Source organism: Strongylocentrotus purpuratus, unplaced genomic scaffold, assembly GCF_000002235.5.
Source record: "Strongylocentrotus purpuratus isolate Spur 01 unplaced genomic scaffold, Spur_5.0 spur5_scaffold_3, whole genome shotgun sequence".
Lineage (NCBI taxonomy): Eukaryota > Metazoa > Echinodermata > Echinoidea > Camarodonta > Strongylocentrotidae > Strongylocentrotus > Strongylocentrotus purpuratus.
Window position 1 is genome coordinate 37,923,208 of NW_022145609.1, and position 21,586 is coordinate 37,944,793.

Consider the following 21,586-nt stretch of genomic DNA (forward strand, 5'->3'; position numbering starts at 1 on the left):
TTTTGATAAACGTTATTTCTGGTGGAATATTGGAGATGGATAGAAGAACTGGAGAAAGAAAGCAATGATGCCATATACTAAGTGGCGGATTACATTTTTTAACGGTTAATTTTACCTTTTTTTGGAGATAGGCCACCCCCCCCCCCCCCCTGGCGCTCAAGGGGGGGGGGGTGCAATTTTTCAAATTTTCGAGGACCAAAAAAAAAAATTAGTGCTCACAAGTTAGTTAGTGAGCCCCTGAACCTTATCCATCCATAAATATAGAAGTGGTTCCCAAGACAACCCTCTATTGTATACAATTGTCCTTGGGAAAGAGTGTTTCTATTGCTCAAGTTGGTTATCTAGGTAGGTTCTAAATAAGCCAGTTCACGGTTGCAGTCTGAGCATGAGCAGATAAAGGTCATTGCAGACCAAGTTGTGAAATACACGGAGACAAAATACTGGATACGTGCTCATGAAAGTTATGTAATCAATATTCATTCATGCACAAGTACTGCAGTCCATGATATACAGGTGGAAGTATTCTTTGGAAAGGGGAAACATAGGCTGTTTTATGTAGCACCTCCTTCGCTGTAGGAGTGATTATTTCAAAATGTACAAAGTTGGGCCTCTTCATGTTTTGTAGATCTGTGGATATTCGGGGTCATCTGGGACATGTGCTAACCGGGTACTGGTCTATTGCTAAAACTCGAGAGCTTCCGAGGGCTCTGCCCCTGGACCCCACCCAGATGGAGTCGTGTTTACACTCTCAGTGTACCTCCTGCAAACGTTAGCTTCCCTCCCCCTTTCAGAAATCTGTCATCCGCCGCTATATATAAATTATGTGCAAGAAACACTGTGGTTTCAATCCTTCCAAAAATTGTTTCAATTTCAAGACATTTTTAAACAAGAAATTGATTTCTAACAGAGTAATAACATTTCTATAGCAGGTTAAAAAAATGTCAATGCCCTTGATGTTGCTTTTTCCTAATGGACAAAACTAAACTTAACAAGAATGAGAGGGATACTGGATTATTGATTTCAACCGATTTATTACATTCCGCACCAAAAGAATTGAAAACAATTTGTGCAAGACAAATAATAATTCAACCATACTACTTTCGTCCATAAATTTCAACATATATATTATAATAGAGTACAAAGTTACTTAATTCTTCTTCAATAAATTTGATTCAAAGAAACCTGTAGGTAATTTCTTTCAATCATGTTATAAATTCATTGTACAAGTATTTTCAAAATGAAATGCAAATGTGGGGGGGGGGGGGGGGGGGCAAATTGCGAAGAAATGACAAGGGGATTCTGAAAATAGATTTCAAACATTTTGACGGTACATTCATGTTCGGTTATGATGATAATGTTGTAAGCTAAGACCTTGTTCACACATAACGAGTCAACTGCCTCAAAATCTTGACATTGTAATAGGCTATATATATACTGTATGTTTCACGTTTCTGTATCTTACAACACACAGATATTAAAGTAAGTACACTTCAGGGCCTTCATTGAACACAGCTCTCCTTTTTATTCATCCCTAAGTGCCATTCAGAAATAAAATGGTTTTTGTTTGGCCGTATTGGTTTTAAGATGCAGTTTCCTGCATCATATGAGAATGGGGCTAAACAGGGTATTCCCCTCTCTGTATACTTCAGTAGGAATGTGTATAAGTAATCTACAAATGATTGTCTCGGTGCAGAACGAAAACGCACTGCAAAGTGTTTTTCGTGGCCACAATGATAAGGAATACACCGATTGCACTGCATTTCCTAAATTAATCAAATAAATATGTAGTAATTGTTTTTCAATAAATTCCTATGAGAAATCTTTGAAATCAGTTGAGTGATATTATGCCAATTCATTTAAGAATTGGAATATGGCATCTCCATTAAGAACAAAAACAATTTACATGTACACTTCAAAATGATACAGCAAACAATATTTTCCACACGACCCCAAAAGTGCCATTTTCAAATTGATTTCAGCTAGAAAAGCGTTAGTAGGCTGTTTCTTTGGTGACAGAATTAAGAATTGAAAAATATACCCTCCATAAGGATAGATCAAGAAGTACATGTATTTTACAAAGGATAACAGAGGTAGAATATGTTAGAGCATAGAGAATACTTTACAATGAATGCTTTACAAGCCTCATATTCTTGACAAATTACTCTTATCATTACATAATGATATTGAGGTAAAGTAAAATCCAACCGTACATACTTCCTAAGAAATGTCACTTATCATTTGTGCATATCACATTTTAGTGAAAACAAAGAATGATGAATGTACACCTATTATTCGATCACAATCTCATGCATATTCATGTTTGCACCATGATGGCTAAGGCATACACTCCATCTGTTTCGTCTTGGCCCCCAATCTGATAGATGATATGTACTGGACAAGAGAAAGGCTAATACATGTATTGATGTTTCTTGTATTGTAATTCTGGTGTGGCCTTGTCCGCTCATGACATTAGTGTGCTTTAAAAGATATTAAATGCTCATGTACAAATGCAGGAACACGCTTGCATATTATCAAGACACAGTGTACAACTAACCCAGTAAAGATGAAACCCATTAAATGTCTATTTCATTCTATTGAATATGTGTGTGAATCAAGCTATTTTTCAATAGGTTAAGAAAATTCCATTGTTTGATTTCTGGAACCGATATTATAAAGGAATATTTTTTAATCATATCATGGCAACATTAAATACAATATTTATAATTATGAAATAGAGTTAAAACTTTACTTGAGGCTCTACATATAGTATCCTAACCAATTGTTACTACAAAAAGCAGATAATCAATGCCCTTAAGTTTTTATCTATTCCAAATCTACCCTGTATGTGGATGTAAGTCACATTTAGTTCACTAGTATTTATATCGATTTGATCAAAATGGTTGTGAACAACACAAATGGCTTCAAATTATCAATCTTTTTATTTACATATACAAGATAAACAGAAACTTACAGGTGCAGCATAGAGCTTTAATAGAGTTACAGGAAATGAAGTAAATTCTCCATACATCAATGCAATCAAAGCAAAAGTGTATTGTGGAAGAAGTCGACAATTACATATAAGGGTGTACGGATTTAAGATTTGCACAATTATTTCATTAAGAGGTATGGCAAAACTCTCTTTTTGGACCAATCACCTAAAAAAAAAAAAATTGTGTACAGCTAAAATGTATAAAAGCAAGATAAAAAAAAAAAAAAAATCTTGGAATCTATGGGCCAAGTTTATGCCCATTTCCATTAGAGCGAGTAGACTACTCAATGCACTGGCATAGAATATGGCCCACACAGAACCAAAGTCTGTCTTGGGTTCTGCTTCATACTACATACCTCTCAACCATTAGCTCGTATACTGCCCGGTTAAGATATTTTGAGGTTGGTTTTTATACATTCTAACTGTACACAAATTATATTTTTAGATGGCTGGTATACTTTAAAGATGAATCATTAATGTACAGAGTCTGACCCCTTGGCATAACAGTTAATGTGGAGCCATGTGTGAAAGCAAGTCCTACTGAATACTTTGAATCGCTTTAGTGTTCTACAGCTTTGATTGCATCTTCTTCATGATACCCTCGAGCTTCATGGCTTTCCCGAGGTCTCCCTTGATCTTGAGCTTGCCGCCCATGAAGGCCATGGTGGGATTCATCTTGCCCTGGAACATCTTGATGAAGTTAGCTGTGTCTAGGATCATGGTCACGTCCGGGTTCTCCGCAGCGCCCGCGTTGGCGGATCCGGAACCGTTCTTGAGGTCCAGGGTCCAGCTTCCGGCTTCTTCACCTGGTCAAAGAAAGATGGAAAACTTGTAAAATACATGTAGTTTTTAAGCTTCTACCAACCTTAAAAGTTGTTATGCAAGCTTTCATAACAGTTAAACCTGTTTTACTAGTGGCCACTTTTATACAACGGTGACCTGTCTATAGTGGCCATGTATTTTGTCTCCCTGAAGAAAAACAAGCGTGTTGTAGAACCTGTCTACGATGGTCACTTTCTCTGTTTCCCTTTGGTGGCCTCAATAAACAGGTTTGACTGTACATGGTTAAGTTCAATTCACTTCAATTCAATTTATTCATGTTTCAAACAAAACATGACAAATCAATTATAAACATCTACAAAAATTGAGGAATACATATTGGAAACAGAGGGGTCCACTAAAAAGCAATGCTTGTAAAAGTGTGGACCCCTCAAATGATACTTAGAAATAATGAGTAATTCAATTACAAGTTCTAAACTACAAAAGGAATAGTGGGAAAAACGAATTCTGCTGGATTTTCACTTACATCTGCCATATCTAACACTATGGTCAATGTAAAGTTATTTTTAAAGGTAAAGACCAGTTTTGGAAACTCCCCCCTCTCAAAAAATGAAATGGAAGCTCTTACTACCAACCATGTGAAAGAATGTTTGGACTAAGACGTGATCATACAAATTTTGCAGAGAAACAGCCTACTAATTGATATATTTGGTTATATCTATTTGGAACTGATATATATATATATAATGCATGTGTCGCGCACGTGTGGCAAGTTATATACATCTTTCTGTGTACAGTGCTTGTAGCTTTATCACGATTAGGCCAAATTTCTTATCATTTTATCATTTACCAGAACCTTGCCGTACACACCAATACTTATATGCTAGATGATCAACCTTTTCTGATCAATTCAACAACGTTTCTTTCACAATGCAATCCCATCAATCATAACTGGTCTTTACCTTTAAAACATGACCTTCATTCATATTCTCAGTGCCCTCCTGGTGACCTTTGGAACCTTAAGTCAATACACATTCCTCCTTGTTTATGATTTCTGACCAAGAACTTCATCAGATGTTGATTTCTTTTTTACATTTCCTGTAATCTACAAGCTACTATGCCTGCTATTGTTACACACCTGTTTGGGTAGATTTCACTCAAGTATTTCCTGTGTAATAAACAACCTGCCAATCAACGATACCTCATACAATGTATGAACAAGACCTACATGTACCAGGGGGGTGTTTCATGAAGCTGTTCGTAAAGTTACGCATGACTTTACGAACAACTTGTATATGAAAAGCCAAATGGGATGCTCAATCGTTACAAACTGCATCATCTAAAGTTGAACTGTGCAGATGTAGATTAACATTCTTATTATAATAACAAACATTTTAATGCAAAGTATATTTTTTGCCAAAATCTAATTGAGGTTATTGGAAATATCAGGCAAAACTTTGGGCATCCTATCTGGCACTTCATATACAAGTCTTTTGTAAAGTCATGCATAACTTTACAAACAGCTTTATGAAACACCCCCCAGGGGAGTGTTTCACAATGACTAAGATCGACTTTAAGTTGGACTTAACTATGGCAAGGCCGTTCATGCCACTTTTTGCTCATACCATTATGATCTTTAGATAGTATTTTTTCCTTCAATAATGAATTATAAACATGTAAGTTCTGTAGCTTTGTACGTCCCTTGAGAGACCAATGCCAGTAAATGGTGAGTGCAAACAGTGGCATGAACAGCCTGCCATTGTTAAGTCCAACTTAAAGTCATGTAGGTCATGTTCATACATTGTATGAGGTTTCGTTGATTGGCAGATTGGCAACACCCCCCAGTACTTCTATATAAAATTTAAAAAATTTGAGGTCAGAAAAAAAATTCACCTATAAATTGTGCAAAATTTCAACAGTAACAGAAGTGCCTATGGAAGTAAAGCTGGTTTCAGAAAAGATTTCACAGAGATTCTTCCATTATGCATATTTAAGATTGCATTACTATTTGTTGCCAAATACCACGTACATCAGAACAACAATATTGTGTTCCTTATTTATATAAAGTCCTCCAGAAAGTTGATTTGTTATCAAATTGAATACAGACTTGAAAGCAACTGTGTGTCCATCTCCAGTATACCTCTATTACCTAATGACTGTAAAATACATTTTAAAACTTCTCATGCTGAACAAACAAAGGAGAGAAGAAGAACCCTATGATAAAGAAAACTTTTATGTGAAACCTATTATAACAATAAGAATTTGGCAGCTTGTTATTTTTTGTCGTGTTTTTTTTTTTAGTCTGACATAACAAGATTTTAGCATGTACAAGGTGGTCTTATCTAGGTTTACTCAGACTGTAAGTGACCTTACCCGAGACGTCAAACTGGTAGACGGCTCCAATCTTCCCGACCATCTCTTCGCTCAGAAGCTCTCGTATCCTTGTGAACATTACATCTATCTGACCCCCGCTGCCTCCGGACGCTGCTGCTGCTGCTACGGGCTCTGCCTTGGGTGCTGCCGCTGCCGCTGGAAGCTTATTGAATTCATCCATGAGTTTCTCCAGCTTCATGGCTTTCATCATGTCTCCCTTGATCTTCAGCTTGCCACCCATGAAGGCAACGGTAGCTTTGATTTTCCCTTCAAACATCTTGATGAAGTCAGCGCTGTCCAAGGACAGGGTCGCGTCAGCGGCGTTGGTCGGAGGTCCGGAGCCAGCTGATCCGGAGCCATTCTTCAGATCGAGGTGCCATGTTCCAGGTTCGTTACCTGTCGGCAGAAAGGAATGAGAGATAATGAAACTGAGTGTAAACAAACTAATTTAGAGGCTGTTTATTTATAGCTATGACTGTATAGAGTGGTGAAGTGTGACGTCATCAAAAATCTATTTTTCGAATTTCTCAATTTTTTCTTCATTTTCCGAAAGAGCATTAAAAATAATGTCCAAATGTCGAAAACCAATTGAATATGTGATGTATTGGCTGAGATATGACCATTAGGAGCCAGAGCATATAACACTGAGTTCCCATAGTACATATATTTATTCAGATGGTTTTCGACATTTGGACATTATTTTTGATGCTCTTTCGGAAAATGAAGAAAAATTGAGAAATTCTAAAAATAGATTCAGTACTCTATACGGGACTTCTGCCCTCGTGAAGATAATTATGACTATGAATACATTAATTGCTGGTGATCCTCTAAACCACTAACAGTGGATTTTTTTTCTTCTTCAATTGTTTACTGAGCTAAGAGATAATTTTCCTTCCATCTCAGTCACCGCATCTGTCCACTTTTTACTAGGGTCAACCAGTTCACACGAGATGACTAATGGGTTTACTAGGGTCATTAACCAGTTCACACGAGATGACTCATGGGTCACCCTTGTTCCTGATTCAATTCAGAAATCAATAATGTATCTCTTACATGGTAAAGTCAAAGTATCATCCAAATGTTATGTAATGATTTATACAATGCCTACCCAACTACCCGACATGGAGGGGGGGGGGGGGGGGGTCGTTAACTGTTCAACCGATAAGATATGATTAAATGCATTTTGAACCATTTCAATTAGATACTCCAATCTGTCACAGTAACCAGTGAATTCAATGTGGAATCAAGAGTGGAGACATTTAATGAACCACTTCTCCCCCTCCCCAAAGTTTGAATGATCAGTACCTCATAAAGATAAAGTTGAGTTCTGGTAATGTGATCAGAAAAGGTTGATCATGTAAATGTAGCATATAAGTATTGGTGTGTACTTCAAGGTTCTGGAATCATCAAAATGATAAGAAATTTGGCCCAGTCTTGGTAAAGTTACAAGCACTGTACACAGAAATATGTATATGGGACTACACGAACATGTGGCATAAAAATCTGTCCCGATTTTTAAGCTGTTACATGTCATTTTAGAATATTACGGCATTTGAAGAGCCATGCTTTTCAGGGAACACTTATATCTGATGTTCTTCCACACTTGCATAATAACAATGATAACGCCAAATTTTCACCTCTTCCCATAACTCAACCTTCTCTTTAAATAAGGATGAGAAATCTATTGCCCTCCTCATTATACCTGATAGCTCAAACTGGAAGACAGCGCCAATCTTCTGGACGTGACTCTCACTCAGCATGCTTCCCATCTTATCAAACATGGCTGGCACGGCTCCAGCTCCAGCTTCAGCTCCTCCTCCTCCTAACGCCTCTTCGGCCCCAATGGCATCTATGAACTCTCCTGGTTTGGCCTTTGGGTCGGGGTCCACAAAGAAATCAAGGAGGAGAGGTTCCCCTGCGCAAACCAGCAAAAAAATGATTTTGGATTATTGATAATAATAATAGTGGACATTTATAATGCGCCATGTCTGTCAAAAATGACACTGTTTGTGCAGTTGTGTGAAAATTGTATAATTGTGGGCATACAACCATCAAGTGATTCAATAAAGAAAGTAAAATACATATAAGTTAAAGTTTAACATACTTCAGGACATAATTTTGCAATAATAGAATTACAACAATTATTCGTTGATTAATGAAAATACACATTATCTACAAGTTTGCATTTTCATCTTATATTTGATGCCATAATCATAATGGAAGGATCACATATGACTGAGTGCACAACTTATCATTGGTATAAAAGGTATAATGTAATTGCTCAGATGCATTTTTTTTTTGCCTGACTAATTACAAAGTGTGCTGCCTGCTCTGTCAGGCGTTATCCTTCCATCTTGATTATGGCCTCACTTGAAAGAAGAGAATATGAGCTTTTAAGGGATGTATATTTTCAATAATTAAATATTCCCAAAATCTTATTATCTTTTCAAAACTATAATGAATCAAACATTGAAGCCATCGACTTATTTTGGACAATCAGGGTTCTCTCTCTCTAGATCTCATCAGGCCGTCTAAAATCAGTTATTCGTGAGATAGTGATCATGTTTTAGGAGTCATATGAAAGAAGAGAAAATAAGCTTTTCAATAATGGTAAAACTAACCAATAAGTAATTTAGAATTATTGATTAATTTATCAATAAATCTGGGCTTCCTTGTTTCAGGGACACTCTATAGGCCTAATTGTAATGAGGATAAACAATGCACTAAAACAAAGAAAATATCTGTATGCGAAAAATATCAGCTTATACAGTATATAGAACTACTTCTCAACCAGTTTCTCTAATGAAATACAATGCCATTACCAGAACTTAATTGGCTTTACAACAAAGTCTACTTCACATACCCTTGACGCAGGAGTACTGTCCCAGATCAGTGATGCCTTCTGCCCTGACGATCTCATCATCAATGCAGTAGTTCCCTGTGAAGGTTGAACTGTCTTTGCTGAAGATGGCGTAGGCAGCATCTGTGATGATGTCTACTGATCTGCAACTCTTCATTGTAGAGTCAGACTCACCTCCGATCATCTGCATGGCTGCCGTCCAGATGGCTACAGAGTAAAGGAAAGACATTACGGTGGAACCTCATTATAATCAACACTGATATAACAAATGTTATCAAATTCAACTTGATATCTTTTGGTATTATCAGCGTTTAATTCTTTTTGAGAATATATACGCCTTTCACTTTTTTCTTCTTTCTTTTTTGTTTACTATTTATCTTTATACATCTCTATTGAAGTTTTCTATTGAAGTAATGGTCAACATTTTAGGGCATTGGGTTGACGTGCCGTATGTGCAACAACAAAAACAAAATAATAATCATTAAAAAAATGAATTTACTGTATTTGGCAGCGTAAAGGCTGCAGTATTTTTGGAAGAGAAAATATAAAAAAAGTCGGGTGCGGCCTTTACGGCGAAACTGAAAAAAAAAAAAAAAAAAGTCAAAACCAGCACAAATTTGTACATATGGGACTAGATCTACGAACGTTACAATAACTATACATTTCCACACATCTTACCAACAATTTTAACTTGCTTTGTTGACATGAAGACAAAAATAAACTTCCATAAACAACATCTGCCGATAGATTTTGATCTAAGTTTGTGCCAATGCATTGCAAAAGTAAAAGAAGGGCCCGTTTATCGGAACTGCCGCGAAGCATCCAGCATGCGAAGTCGCCATTTTCAATCCATTTCAATGACTACATCACAGAAAAATGCAGTGTATGGTATCAGTGCGTGATGGCCGAGCGGTTTAAGGCGGTGATTTTAGTCACATCAACATTTGTACGCAAGAGATCGAACCCTGACTTTGGCAAAAGATTTTTTTTTTTTTTTTAATGTCAAAATTGGGGGTGCGGCCTATACGGCGCTGCGGCCTTATCGCCGGCAAATACGGTATGTAGAAAATACGTACCGGTACTACCGTAATTTTGAGAAAAAAATAAATAATTCTGAATAAACGGGTTGAGGTTAGGAATTTCAATAACGTAGAAAATTGACCATGGAGTAACTATAAGCGGTAACGGTAGTTCCATATTTGTCAGCATTCTTTTCAAAAATGTCCTTACCCGAAAAAGAAATTAGTTAGTGTTCTATTTCGACTATGGGACTACTTGTCAACCCTGCTGTAGCAATAGGGTACCAAAGCTGAGACATCATCAAAACCTAAATTCACTGGTTTGGGAATTTCTCTGGCTCCTAATGTTATGAACCAGAGCAATATAACACTGAGTTCCTATAGGAAATCTATTTATTCTGATGGTCATATCTCAGCCAATACGTAACATATTCAATTGGTTTTTGACATTTGGACATCATTTTTTATGCTCTTTCGGAAAATGAAGAAAAAATTGAGAAATTCCAAAAATAGATTTTTGATGACGTCACACTTCACCACTCTATAAGAAAGTGACTGAATGTCTTACCTGTTCTGGGCCACAGTGCATTGACGGCTATCCCATCTGCTTTGAATTCCTCCGCCATTCCCAGTACACATAAAGACATTCCATATTTGGCAATCGAATAGGCTGAAATCAAACAAACAAGATACTGAGAAGATGAGGAACAGACAGAAAAGATCAGTCTAATGTTCCATGGTTTTATACGGAATAACTTAAAGTGGCACCAAATAATATTTGTATACAGTAGGCTTGCGGTTGCACCATACTGAAACTATTATGATTTGAAATACCAATGACCGAGACTTAATTTTGAAACTCATGATTTGAAGTACCAATGACCATTTTTGTCGCTTCATTATCTTTTGCATGTATTTGTTCCTTATTTCATCTACATGTATTTCTATAAACGTGATGTACTTATTTCTTGTAATTATGTATTTTCATGAATATTACTGTAATGCCAATGGAAACCAAGTTTCTATATAACTTGTTTGCAAAGACCATATAAAATATCTTGTATCTTGTATGTGAGAGAGAGAGGGAGGATTGGGGAGTCCTGAAAAGGACTCTCGAAATTCCTTCCCTCTCTCTCACATGGTGCAACCGCAAGCCTACTGTATATCTACATCACCATGCAAGCCAACACTTATAAGCAGCATCAAATAATATTTTGTTTTGTAAGATAAGGGTTCTTTGTCGCTATACTATAGTAAAAATACAACCTTAAAACATTACTGCAATAAAAGCTTTTTTGGTACGACCTGCCATGAGTCCAGAATGGGACCATAGTCCAGATAACTATAGTGAAACCTGTATATAAAGACCGCTCAACAAAGTTTTTTGTTTTAAAGTGGTCTTGATAGGCAGGGGTGTAAGGTCACTTTAGTACACATTTCAATGAAAGACACTAGTTAGGGCAAAACAGAAAATGTAGTCTTTCTAGTCAGGTGGTTTTTATAGTCAGGTGGTTTTTATAGTCAGGTGGTCACTAAAAGCAGGTTTGACTGTTTGTACTACAAGTTCTTTTACAATAAAGACTTGATAAAACAGGGGACTGTTTTCTCTCACCATTTACAGTCATTGGTCTCTCAAGGGAGGTACAAATCATAGTCACAAATTTACAGAAATTGATAGTTCATTATTAAAAGAAAATATTATCTAAAGATCATAATGATGAGAGCAACCAGTGGCATGAATGGCCTGCCATAGTTAAGTATAACATAAAGTCGATCTTAGTCTTTGTGAAACACTCCTTACTCTGATAGTATACCATGGCAAATGGGAAATATTATTCTTTTACTTCAAGGTCCTGGCATTTTAAATGTGCACAGCACTGGAAACATTATTCTTTTACTTCAAGGTCCTGGCATTTTAAATGAGCACAGCACTGGAAATAATGCTTATATTGATCACTTACCTACGTGACCTCTGAACCATTTGGGTTCAAAGTTCAAAGGTGGACTAAGATTTAAGATGTGTGGATTTGTTCCTTTCCTGAGATATGGAAGGCAAACTCTGGAGCTGAAATTAAAATTAGAAACAAAACAAGATAACACACAAAGATAAAGTAAGTAGTGATAAATATTAGTGATAATGATATCAATTTTTTATTAATATTTGCATTATGTTCTATGTATTCAGAAAGTGTACTTTGAAATTGTGAACCTAGTTTTTTTAATACCAAGCCAACGTATGACTGGACTTCTCTGTAATCAGAAGATTTTAATCATCTACATTTGAGTAGGGAGATTGTAGATTGTATCTCCCCACATAGCATATCATTTAGTCAAAGATTGTAGGAAGATACAAATGGCTGGGATTTAAAAGATCAACTTCCTGCCTATAAGTCAAATGAAGTAAATTCATTGACTGATAACCAAATACACAGCAACGTTCTCCATTTCATTGCACATTAATGTAGACTTAACATCGGTAACAAAAATAATGATAATAATACTGATAAAAACTATGCTTATAAAGCACTTTCCAACAAAGTCTCAAATGATCTTTTGATAGGCTGATACAATAAACTACAAGCATTATAGTGCCCTCACTCTAGTTTTTCCATGTAAGCTTTCAGTGAAATTTTGAAATGTTAAGTTTGATAACTTACCACATGTATGTCCCTCTTGCATTGACAGAATTCATGAGATCATATTTCTTCATTGGTGTGTGGTCAGTATCTAGGTAAAACAAAAATAATAATAACAATACCGGTAATAGAGGATTTCTTGTATAGCGCTCATGTCTGTCAGACTTGAAACTCCTGGCGCTCCACAATTATTACTCCGACTTGAGCATGGCTGCCATTATGGCGCTCTAGCATTTCAAGGAATTAATTCCTGCCAGGTACCCATTCACCTCACCTGCATCCAGTGTGGCAAATGTAGAGGAATTTCTTGCCAAAGGACATTAGGACTGTGGTGGGACTCCAAATGTGATCCAAGGTATGACTATGTATCCACTAGACCACAACACCTCTCATATGAAAACAGTTGATTCCTATTTTTGTTCGATCAAGTGCAAGGTGTAATAATAATAACTACCGGTTCATATTCTCATACAGAGATCTAAGAATTTAAGAATAATAACAGATTTATTTCCTACTTGTAGTGAACCATGTATTAAAATAGATTTATGCTATGGATGTGGTAAATTAGAACTTTAACTTACTGAATCAAAGAAAATGGTTATCATTCGGTGTATTAAGAGTGGATTTACATATATGTTGGAGTACTATAAATACTGTATAATTTATAGTCTGAACAGGTCAGAAAGAGCCTGAAATGGAAGTGGTGTCACAGCTTCAAATAAGGGAATAGCCTGAAAATCAACACCACAGGGAGTGGAGAATGTGCATACATTGTATGCAGATAAGCCTGAATCCGATGACCGGGGTAATAATATATCTGTATAGCGATACAACGATGTATTGGGTGCTATATAAAAGGGGAATATTATTATCATTAAAATAAATGATACGTTATATATATTTATCTCCCATAAATTTGCATACTAACCTGTAAGACTGATGGCACTAGCGTTGTTGACTAGAATATCGATGCCTCCAAACTTCTTGACGGCTTCCTCGACGGCTGAAATCACCTGGGACTCCTCTCTGATATCCACAATGCATGGCAGACATTTCCCTCCAAGTTTTTCCACTACAGACACCATACACAGAGAGGGAAGAAAAAGAAAAAGAAGAAAAAAAATTGAACTTGAGTTTTTTTAGAAAACCACTTTGAATTCTTCTTTGATATCCAGTAAATATGACAGGTATTGCCCTCTAATCTTTTCCAATACATACACCAAAACAGAGAAAATATGAATTATGAGATAAAAGACCAATCATGTAGTTAAAGTGAACTCAAAGGGGAAGTCTCCGCTGTAATCACAGAAGCAGAAAAATGAGGGGGGGGGGGAGATGAATAAAATGGAGGGGAAAAAAATCAGTAAAAATTTCAGGAAAATCTGATAAAGGACTTATACTAATTAAGAAAGTTTCAACACAATTCTCAACCCTATGATTATCCATGCAAGCAGATCTTTATTTGTTACATATGAGCAAATTTATTTATTTCATGTTTCTCCATAGAAAATATTTAAAATATCCATACTGTATAAAGTGCAAAGTGCAGGGCATAAGGTATGGCAAGTACTCGTTTAAATCCTGGATATGCATTTTGTTTGCAATCTCTTGTAAATTTACTGTTTGAGATGCACGACCAACTTTCAATGCTTCACTGACACGACAAAGTGCCATATCTCCACAGGTTCTATCGCCCAACCTACCCTCTTCTGCGGCTGTGTAGATGGTGCCTGGTAGTTTTGGATGAGCTTCTGCAGTCTTGGCAGCAATGACGACGTTGGCTCCATCTCTGGCAGCCTTCAGCGCTATGGCCTTCCCGATGCCTCTGCTAGCTCCTGTAATGAACAGCGTCCGCCCGGCTAGTTTCCTGCATGCGGTGGAAAGAAAGCAAACTAAAATGTGAACGCGTGGGACTACAGTAATATTCTGAAGCTTACACGACACGAGTGCAAAAATCAACTTGCGCCAAAGTGATGCTTACAGCATGTATTATGTTGGGATAAGCGAAGTGAGAGAATGAATTGAATGTATCAAATGAAATGCATTTCATATGCTTTTTGCAGAAGCAAGGTCACATGCACACACACACGCATGCACACATGTTTGTTGATATTTGATATTCGATATTTGATATGTGTGGCATGATTAATTTTGTAAGGAATGTTATTTGGATCTGCAAGGACCAAATTGATACCCAAATCCAAATTGTTTTATTCAAACATCACACAAGTAACTTTGGCGCAAGTCGATTTTTGCACTCTCGCAATCAATGCCTCCTGTTCATTCAAGCGTGAATCCATACCTCACAAAAATGATACCAAATGATTTGGGATGAAACAATCTTTCATAAGATGGTACCGGTATATTAATTTACTTTTCATAGATGACTTTTAAAATAATTAGCAATTTTCTAGGTGTAAACTTTTTTTTGACTCACACTGTACAGTGGCTACTTTTCCTTTTTCCCTTGGGTGGACTTTAAAGACAGCTTTGACTGTACTGTAAAAAGTGAACATTTTATCTGACAGTAAAGGGAGATGCATTCACTACGGATGAATAAATTTTAATACCAAAGTACTAAGAATAGCATCGCCTTATATAAGGACTTCTTTGGGTGTATTATTTAATGAAAGTCTGTCAAGTGGATATACATGTATATCGGAAGACTGGAAGATTGCTCGAACTGCTCCCATTTATAAGGGTAAAGGGGATTTGGGTGCGCCTGTATTGTAATCCAGCTAACAATGGAAGTTACAAGCTGATTCAGCCGAGGACGCAGGTTCGGAACAGAGTCACGTCCTCGGATGGTGACATTAAAGGTCGGTCCACAGACGTAAACAATCATATCTGATTAATAAATATCTGTAAAAACCCAATACACACACACACACACAGGGTGATATGACTAACTTTAGGGCCATCTCTGTGGTATGTCATTTAGCAAAATTACTGGAGAAAGAAGTCAAGAGTCAAATCCTTTGATAACTTCAAAAACACAACTTTCTAAAATATTGATCAATATGCTTTCTTACCGAACCACTCGACAACTACGAGTTTACATAAGATATTAGATGATTGGTATGATTCTTTTAATGAACGCAAAATGGTCGGTACTTGTTTCCTCAATATATAGAAATGTTTTTACTGTATTGATTAAAAAAGTATTACTGCACAAATTGGAAAGATATGGTGTTTAGAATAATGAGTTGATATGGTTTAGTAACTACTTGCCTGGCAGAAAACAATTTGTTTTATTAGTCATGAGAAATTGTCTAAATCTAAGAATCTGTCTAAGTTAATATTGAAAAAAAGTATGTTATTGAAACGCAACTCACAAACTATTCAGGATTTAAACATTTCTTTGGATGGCAATAAAATCAAACAAGAACAAAGTATTTGGTATTCAGGAATTGAAATTGATGAAAACTTAACCTGGAACATGCATGTGAAGAAGCTCAGTAAATTGTTAGCATATGAAATATAAATGTACAATCCAACCTACATGTACATGTATATTAGATTACGCAATTGTTCAGTATTGGGGAATTGTCCTGTATACAAGACCATTATCCTTAGATTTACACAAAAAAGTAGCAAGAATAGTTGAAAGGAACTTGATATTATTAAAAGATTGAAATAGCAGGTTTTTAGAAGAAAGACAGAACTATTTTCATGCTTGTATGTTGTATAATTGTATCCATGGCTATGCTCCATCACGTTTGTACAATGCTAATGACTTGGTATTTGATCGGCAGCCAATGAATACGAGATTGGCTTACTCAACGAGTGTTGTCGTTTCCAAGCCTAATATTGAAATTTTCAAGAATAGTCTACATTATGCAGGCGGCAAAGCATGGAATAACTTAGTACCCTTTAATCTACATAATGCACATTCCACAGACTGTTCTAAAAACATGAATAAGAAAACTTATTTCTGTTAATTATGAATATTATTATTGTAATATCGTTGTTACTGCTCTTTCTGCTTTAAGTTTAGTTTGGTACTTCATGATATAAGGTTATTTTGTAGTGTGACAGAATTTGATTCTAAAAAGATTAGTTGATTATTTGATTCCATTGTTGTGTTTTTATATATTTAAGTAAATATCATGTAATTTCTACTTGGTTTCTACTCAAGATTGTGGTCGCTAAATATTTTTATCATGACTTCATGAGTATTTTTATTTTGATGTTTTAGTGTAAGCTTTTAATATTCAGGACCAGGATGTAAACTAGTCCTCTCTGATCTTGTTATCCTGATGAAATATGTTCAAATAAATAAATAAATCCATGAATACATTATACTGTACATGACAAAAAAAAATATCCTCTATATTGCACAAATGCTTTTTGGTATTCAAATACTAGTAAACTATTTTTTCTCTTTAATCAACAGCCCTGTAACTGAAAGGAATTATTTCTACTTTCAAGTTTATCACTCATTGAACATGTGAACTCGTAGAAACAGGAAATAACAAGGTGCTAATGATTCCTACCATGTCATGTTTACCATGACAACAATGCATTCATGATTTGAAATCTACTTTTAAAATATCTTAACTTTAAAGAAAGTATCTTTCATATTCGTCAATATATACAACATTAAAATAGACCAGATTACTTTATATGTAGGATTCCCTCCCCCCACGCCAATGGGTAAATTCCCTATGAATGCATTAGTTGTTGCTATGATGAGCAAGCCCCCCCCCCCCCCCCCCTCTCCAAATAACAGTTTTTATACTTGTTTTAGCAATCTTACAGTAGTTAACAAGGTACTCACAAAAATCATATAGGTAAACCGATTGAATATTATAAACATAGTTCATGTATTAAATATGGTTTAAATTCTAAAAATGCCCATTTAGTGTTTAATATTACTTTATAAAATACAATGTATTACAATGCATAGGTACTGGGCCTGGGAGAGTGGGTCCTTACAATGAACATGTAAATAGGCTAAATGCATATGGGCTCTTTGAGGTATCAAAGTTTGGTTGTAGAAAATAGAATCTTCTTTGCAATATATATTTCCATTTTCTGTCCACTAGTTCAAGTTCAGCACACTAGCATGAATAGATATGGAGTACTTAGGTCTATCTTACGTGTACCAAAGTCAGTGAGCATATCAGTTTGAATGCAAATAAATCCTGAAGGTCATTTTCAGCTACTGTTTGCAAAGCCGTTCAGACTGCCTCAGACTGCCTCAAACCATTGCTGACAGGAAGTACTGTACACAAATGCATGTTAAATGTTAAACCATAGCCTAACTAAGCACAATATTTGGTACATGCAGGGAGAGGACAGAATTAAGGCCATTGCAAAAAAAAAAATCATGTTAAGCGTCTCCGCCTGCTTCCTTTTGGGGGGGGGGTGCGCCTGCTCCTTAAAAAAAAAATTAATGATAAAACATGAAAAACATACTGCTAAAATGATATTTTCCTGAAGTTTAAATTTTTTAAAAGCATAAATGCTGGCGGGCATCTTGAAATTTTTTTTTTTTTTTTTAAAGGGCCTCCTTCCTATTTTTCAAAAAGGCAGGACACTAAACACATTTTTTTTTTAATTTGGCCTACCGGTAATCACATTAAATTCACATTCTTCTACCACTTCAAATCTTATCTTGCCTTTTCTCGCCAGATAGACACAGACTCTACAAAATCATGGAGTGACTGACTACACATATATTTATACATGCAAGCATTTAATCCATAAATGCATCTGTTTTAAGCATTCAGTCCACTAGTACTGTTTTCACAATAGCACAAATTTGCTTAACCCCTGACAGAAACAAAAAGTAGTCCGGTACTACGCAATGGAGCGAATTAATGAATGTTCGCGCAATATAGCTAGTACGGGGCCAACGATTTGCAGTGAGAACAGCATTAATTTTCTTATTCCGGGGTAGGCGCTTAGTAGAGGACTAAAAAAGCGTGTGTGAAAAGCCAAATAAGTTAGTTCGGGGTTAAGGATAGTACGGGGCTAAGCAAAGTACGGGGTTAAGCAAAACAAGTGTGAAAAGAGTATAACTATTGATGGTAAATGGGATTAGTCTTAGACTTTAACATTTACTGGTACCAACAATATAAAGGTTGCAGGCACATCATTTATTCTTAAGTATGCAATTGAATTACAAGCATGACCAGTACACAGTATGACTATGAGTATGAGTCAATAAAGAGGAAATCATAAGTTACCCACCCTCTCCCTAGTTTTCAGGCACAAACGCTCATCCGGCGTTTTGCATACTGTACAGTGTCTGCACAATGAGACTACAGTAGGCTGTTAAAGTGTAAATTAGAGCCTGTGTTTGCAGACTCACCCCTCCCCATATCAAATCCAATGTCAGGGAATAATTTTCCTGGTATCGCATCGCAATTTGCTATGCATTTTTGCATGACTGCTATACAAAATATCTTTTGTGTAGCAGTTTTCTTCCATAGAAATGTACAGAATTTCATTTGAAATATTTATCCATCGCCTGAAATTGCTAATCAAAAAATTTGAGGAAAATTATTCCCTGAATGTGTTAACAAATCTGTCAATCAGAACTACAAAAACATATCAGAATTTCCTCTCGATCTTCTGCCCCAATTTTAGATGTGTATTCTGCCCAGTTTTACCTAAGTTTTCTTGAAAAATTCAAATATTATTACATCACTTACTACTTAATGTTTTCTCTTTCCTTCTTAAAAATATCTGTAAGTGAACATTTTTTACCTTCTTATTGTCTTACACTGTCTTGTTGCATAGTTGTTTTTTATTTTTGTATTAGTATTATTATTCTTCATTGAAAAAATTACAGCGAAGGATGGATAAAATTCAATTTTTATTTAAACATTTCATCAGTTATATGGATTTAAACTTGTGTATGAAGTCTACTGGACAAGGCCGGTATTTTGCCCTTAATAGTATAAGGCTAAATATATGTTAATGGTGTTGTCAAATTTTTCAGGATACCTGATCATTCTGAAGACCAGGCATGGCCCTCGCGTACACAGATAACGCGTGGCGCGCGCGCCACGCGTTCCTGACGGACCCGACCTAGCGCCACGCGTTCTTTTAAAAAAAAAAAAAAAAAAAAAAAAAAAAAAAAAATCAATGTTTTTTTTGGTTTTTTTTTTTTGAAAAATCAGAAAATTCCGGATTTTTTGGTCCTAGAAATCCCCCAAAAACAGAATATTCTGAATTATTCGTAAGGGTTGGCAGGTATGGTATTAAAAATTCATCAAATTACTTGTAATACTTGTAAAAAATAAATTTAAATTAAAAAAAAAAAAAAAAAAAAAAAAAAAAAAATCAAATTTTTACTTTTTTTTTTTTTGGGGGGGGGGGGGTGAAATTTTCCCTCGGGTCGCGCCACGCGTTTTTAATTTCTTGGCGAGAGGCATGCTGAAGACTAACAATAAACTGTTACCAGAATATGCTCTTCCATTTCAAATGTGATATCCTCCAAAGACACTGTACATTCTACTCTTGTCAGGCTCACTAATTAAAATAATCAAATATAACTAAGTCATCTCCATTGCAACCAGGCATAACCATCCCTTGAACTACTACACTATTATTAAAAAATATAATGTATTATTATTACACCAATTAAGAGCGCAAGAATCAAGAGTAACTCTTCGCCAGGATTGACATTGAATAGGTTTCTGAATTAAATTTTGAAAATATTTTTTCCAACATCCGTGAGTTGAATTGATTGTATTTTCCTGCTATTCAGGTGTCATCAATTGTCATGAAAGTGTTGATTTTGAGAGAAAAAGTTTTGTACAGTGGTGTTGAGATATATGAGTGTCAATCAAGACAGGGTGTCCATTTTTTTTCATAACACAAATCATAGGGTGCGTTTCTTGACCAATTTTTGCCTGGAATCAGGTTTCTCAAACGTCTTTCAGGCAAATTTTTAAGGTTATAAACGCAAAGCCTTTGTCAAATGTCTTTAGATATGGGCATATTGTAACGCCAAAAAAGGTGAGTTTTGAATGTGACATACAGCCAGAATCACGTTTCTGAGAGATAATAAACGCAAAGCTGTTTTGAACCCCACATACATGTGCAATTTGGACCTCCCAGGTTAATTTCCTGTTCGGAGGCTAGCGTGCGCCATGTGTTGTGTCATGTTGTTGTACAAGGATGTGTGTGTAGTTGACCTCCGAGAAACTGTCTGCTTCCAGGGTCACATGGTGCAAAGCAGTTGCGCAGAGACAAGGCCTTTATTTTGAATCGTGAAGAGACGATAAACGCAACATCCCGCAAATCACGATCGTATAGTGGGGTTCGATATACCTAGTGGCAAGACACGATAACAGCACCCCTAGTGATGCCACTAACTTCTATGACTGATAATGATGTGAGTGTGTGGGCGTGGCATAGATTTGCAGACATCATCGAACCAGTCAATTTTCCCAGCGAAGTTTCCATGCATGCCTAACATTCATTCACACTCGGTTCCCTTTGCAATTTGACAAAGTTATGTCTTACAAGCCCTTCCTGCATTTTGGCATTAATTTAATTGCGTTGCGCAGAAGATGCTAGACAGTGGTGATCCGCAAAATTCTGCTCCCTAGCGCGCTCCCAGTCCCAGACAGGCCCAACGTCCGCCCACATCTTGGCACACCTTCCTTCGGTGAACGTGAGCCTGACCCGCTGGCGCTGCCCTGGATCGTACTCGTACACATGTGGGGTCTATTGTATTGTAGGCCTAGGTGTACGAATCGTCAAACAAAATTATCATATATCATGCGTAAAATGCAGGTTAGCAATATACTAATATATCCAATTAAATATTTAAGACAGCCTCCATTCATGTGTTTACATTAATGTCCCATTAAAACGTAACTTACCCGGTGTTGATCATTTTAGAAACAATGTTTGGTCCCTCTGATTCTGTAATTGTGAATCGGAATCTACCGCGACGCGACGACGA

General features: G+C 36.3%; 1 protein-coding gene across 1 annotated transcript; it reads right to left on the reverse strand.

Annotated features, from left to right (window-relative positions):
• Positions 1-1,011: 1,011 nt before the first annotated feature.
• Positions 1,012-21,586, reverse strand: LOC115928633 (hydroxysteroid dehydrogenase-like protein 2). Its single transcript, XM_030996167.1, has 10 exons — positions 21,504-21,586; positions 14,361-14,524; positions 13,586-13,729; positions 12,679-12,748; positions 11,983-12,086; positions 10,590-10,691; positions 9,006-9,209; positions 7,845-8,057; positions 6,143-6,538; positions 1,012-3,795 (listed from the first exon to the last, which is right to left on the reverse strand). The coding sequence occupies exons 1-10, from the start codon at positions 21,515-21,517 to the stop codon at positions 3,557-3,559; spliced, it is 1,650 nt and encodes a 549-aa protein (XP_030852027.1). The 5' UTR covers positions 21,518-21,586; the 3' UTR covers positions 1,012-3,556.

Bases quoted from the DNA above. Each gene is read 5' to 3' on its own strand.
- LOC115928633 (XM_030996167.1), bottom strand. The intron at 12,749-13,585 runs GTTAGTATGCAA...TGTTTTACCTAG, and splicing joins TAGTGCCATCAGTCTTACAG to ATACTGACCACACACCAATG. The intron at 12,087-12,678 runs GTAAGTTATCAA...TTTTAATTTCAG, and splicing joins GCAAGAGGGACATACATGTG to CTCCAGAGTTTGCCTTCCAT.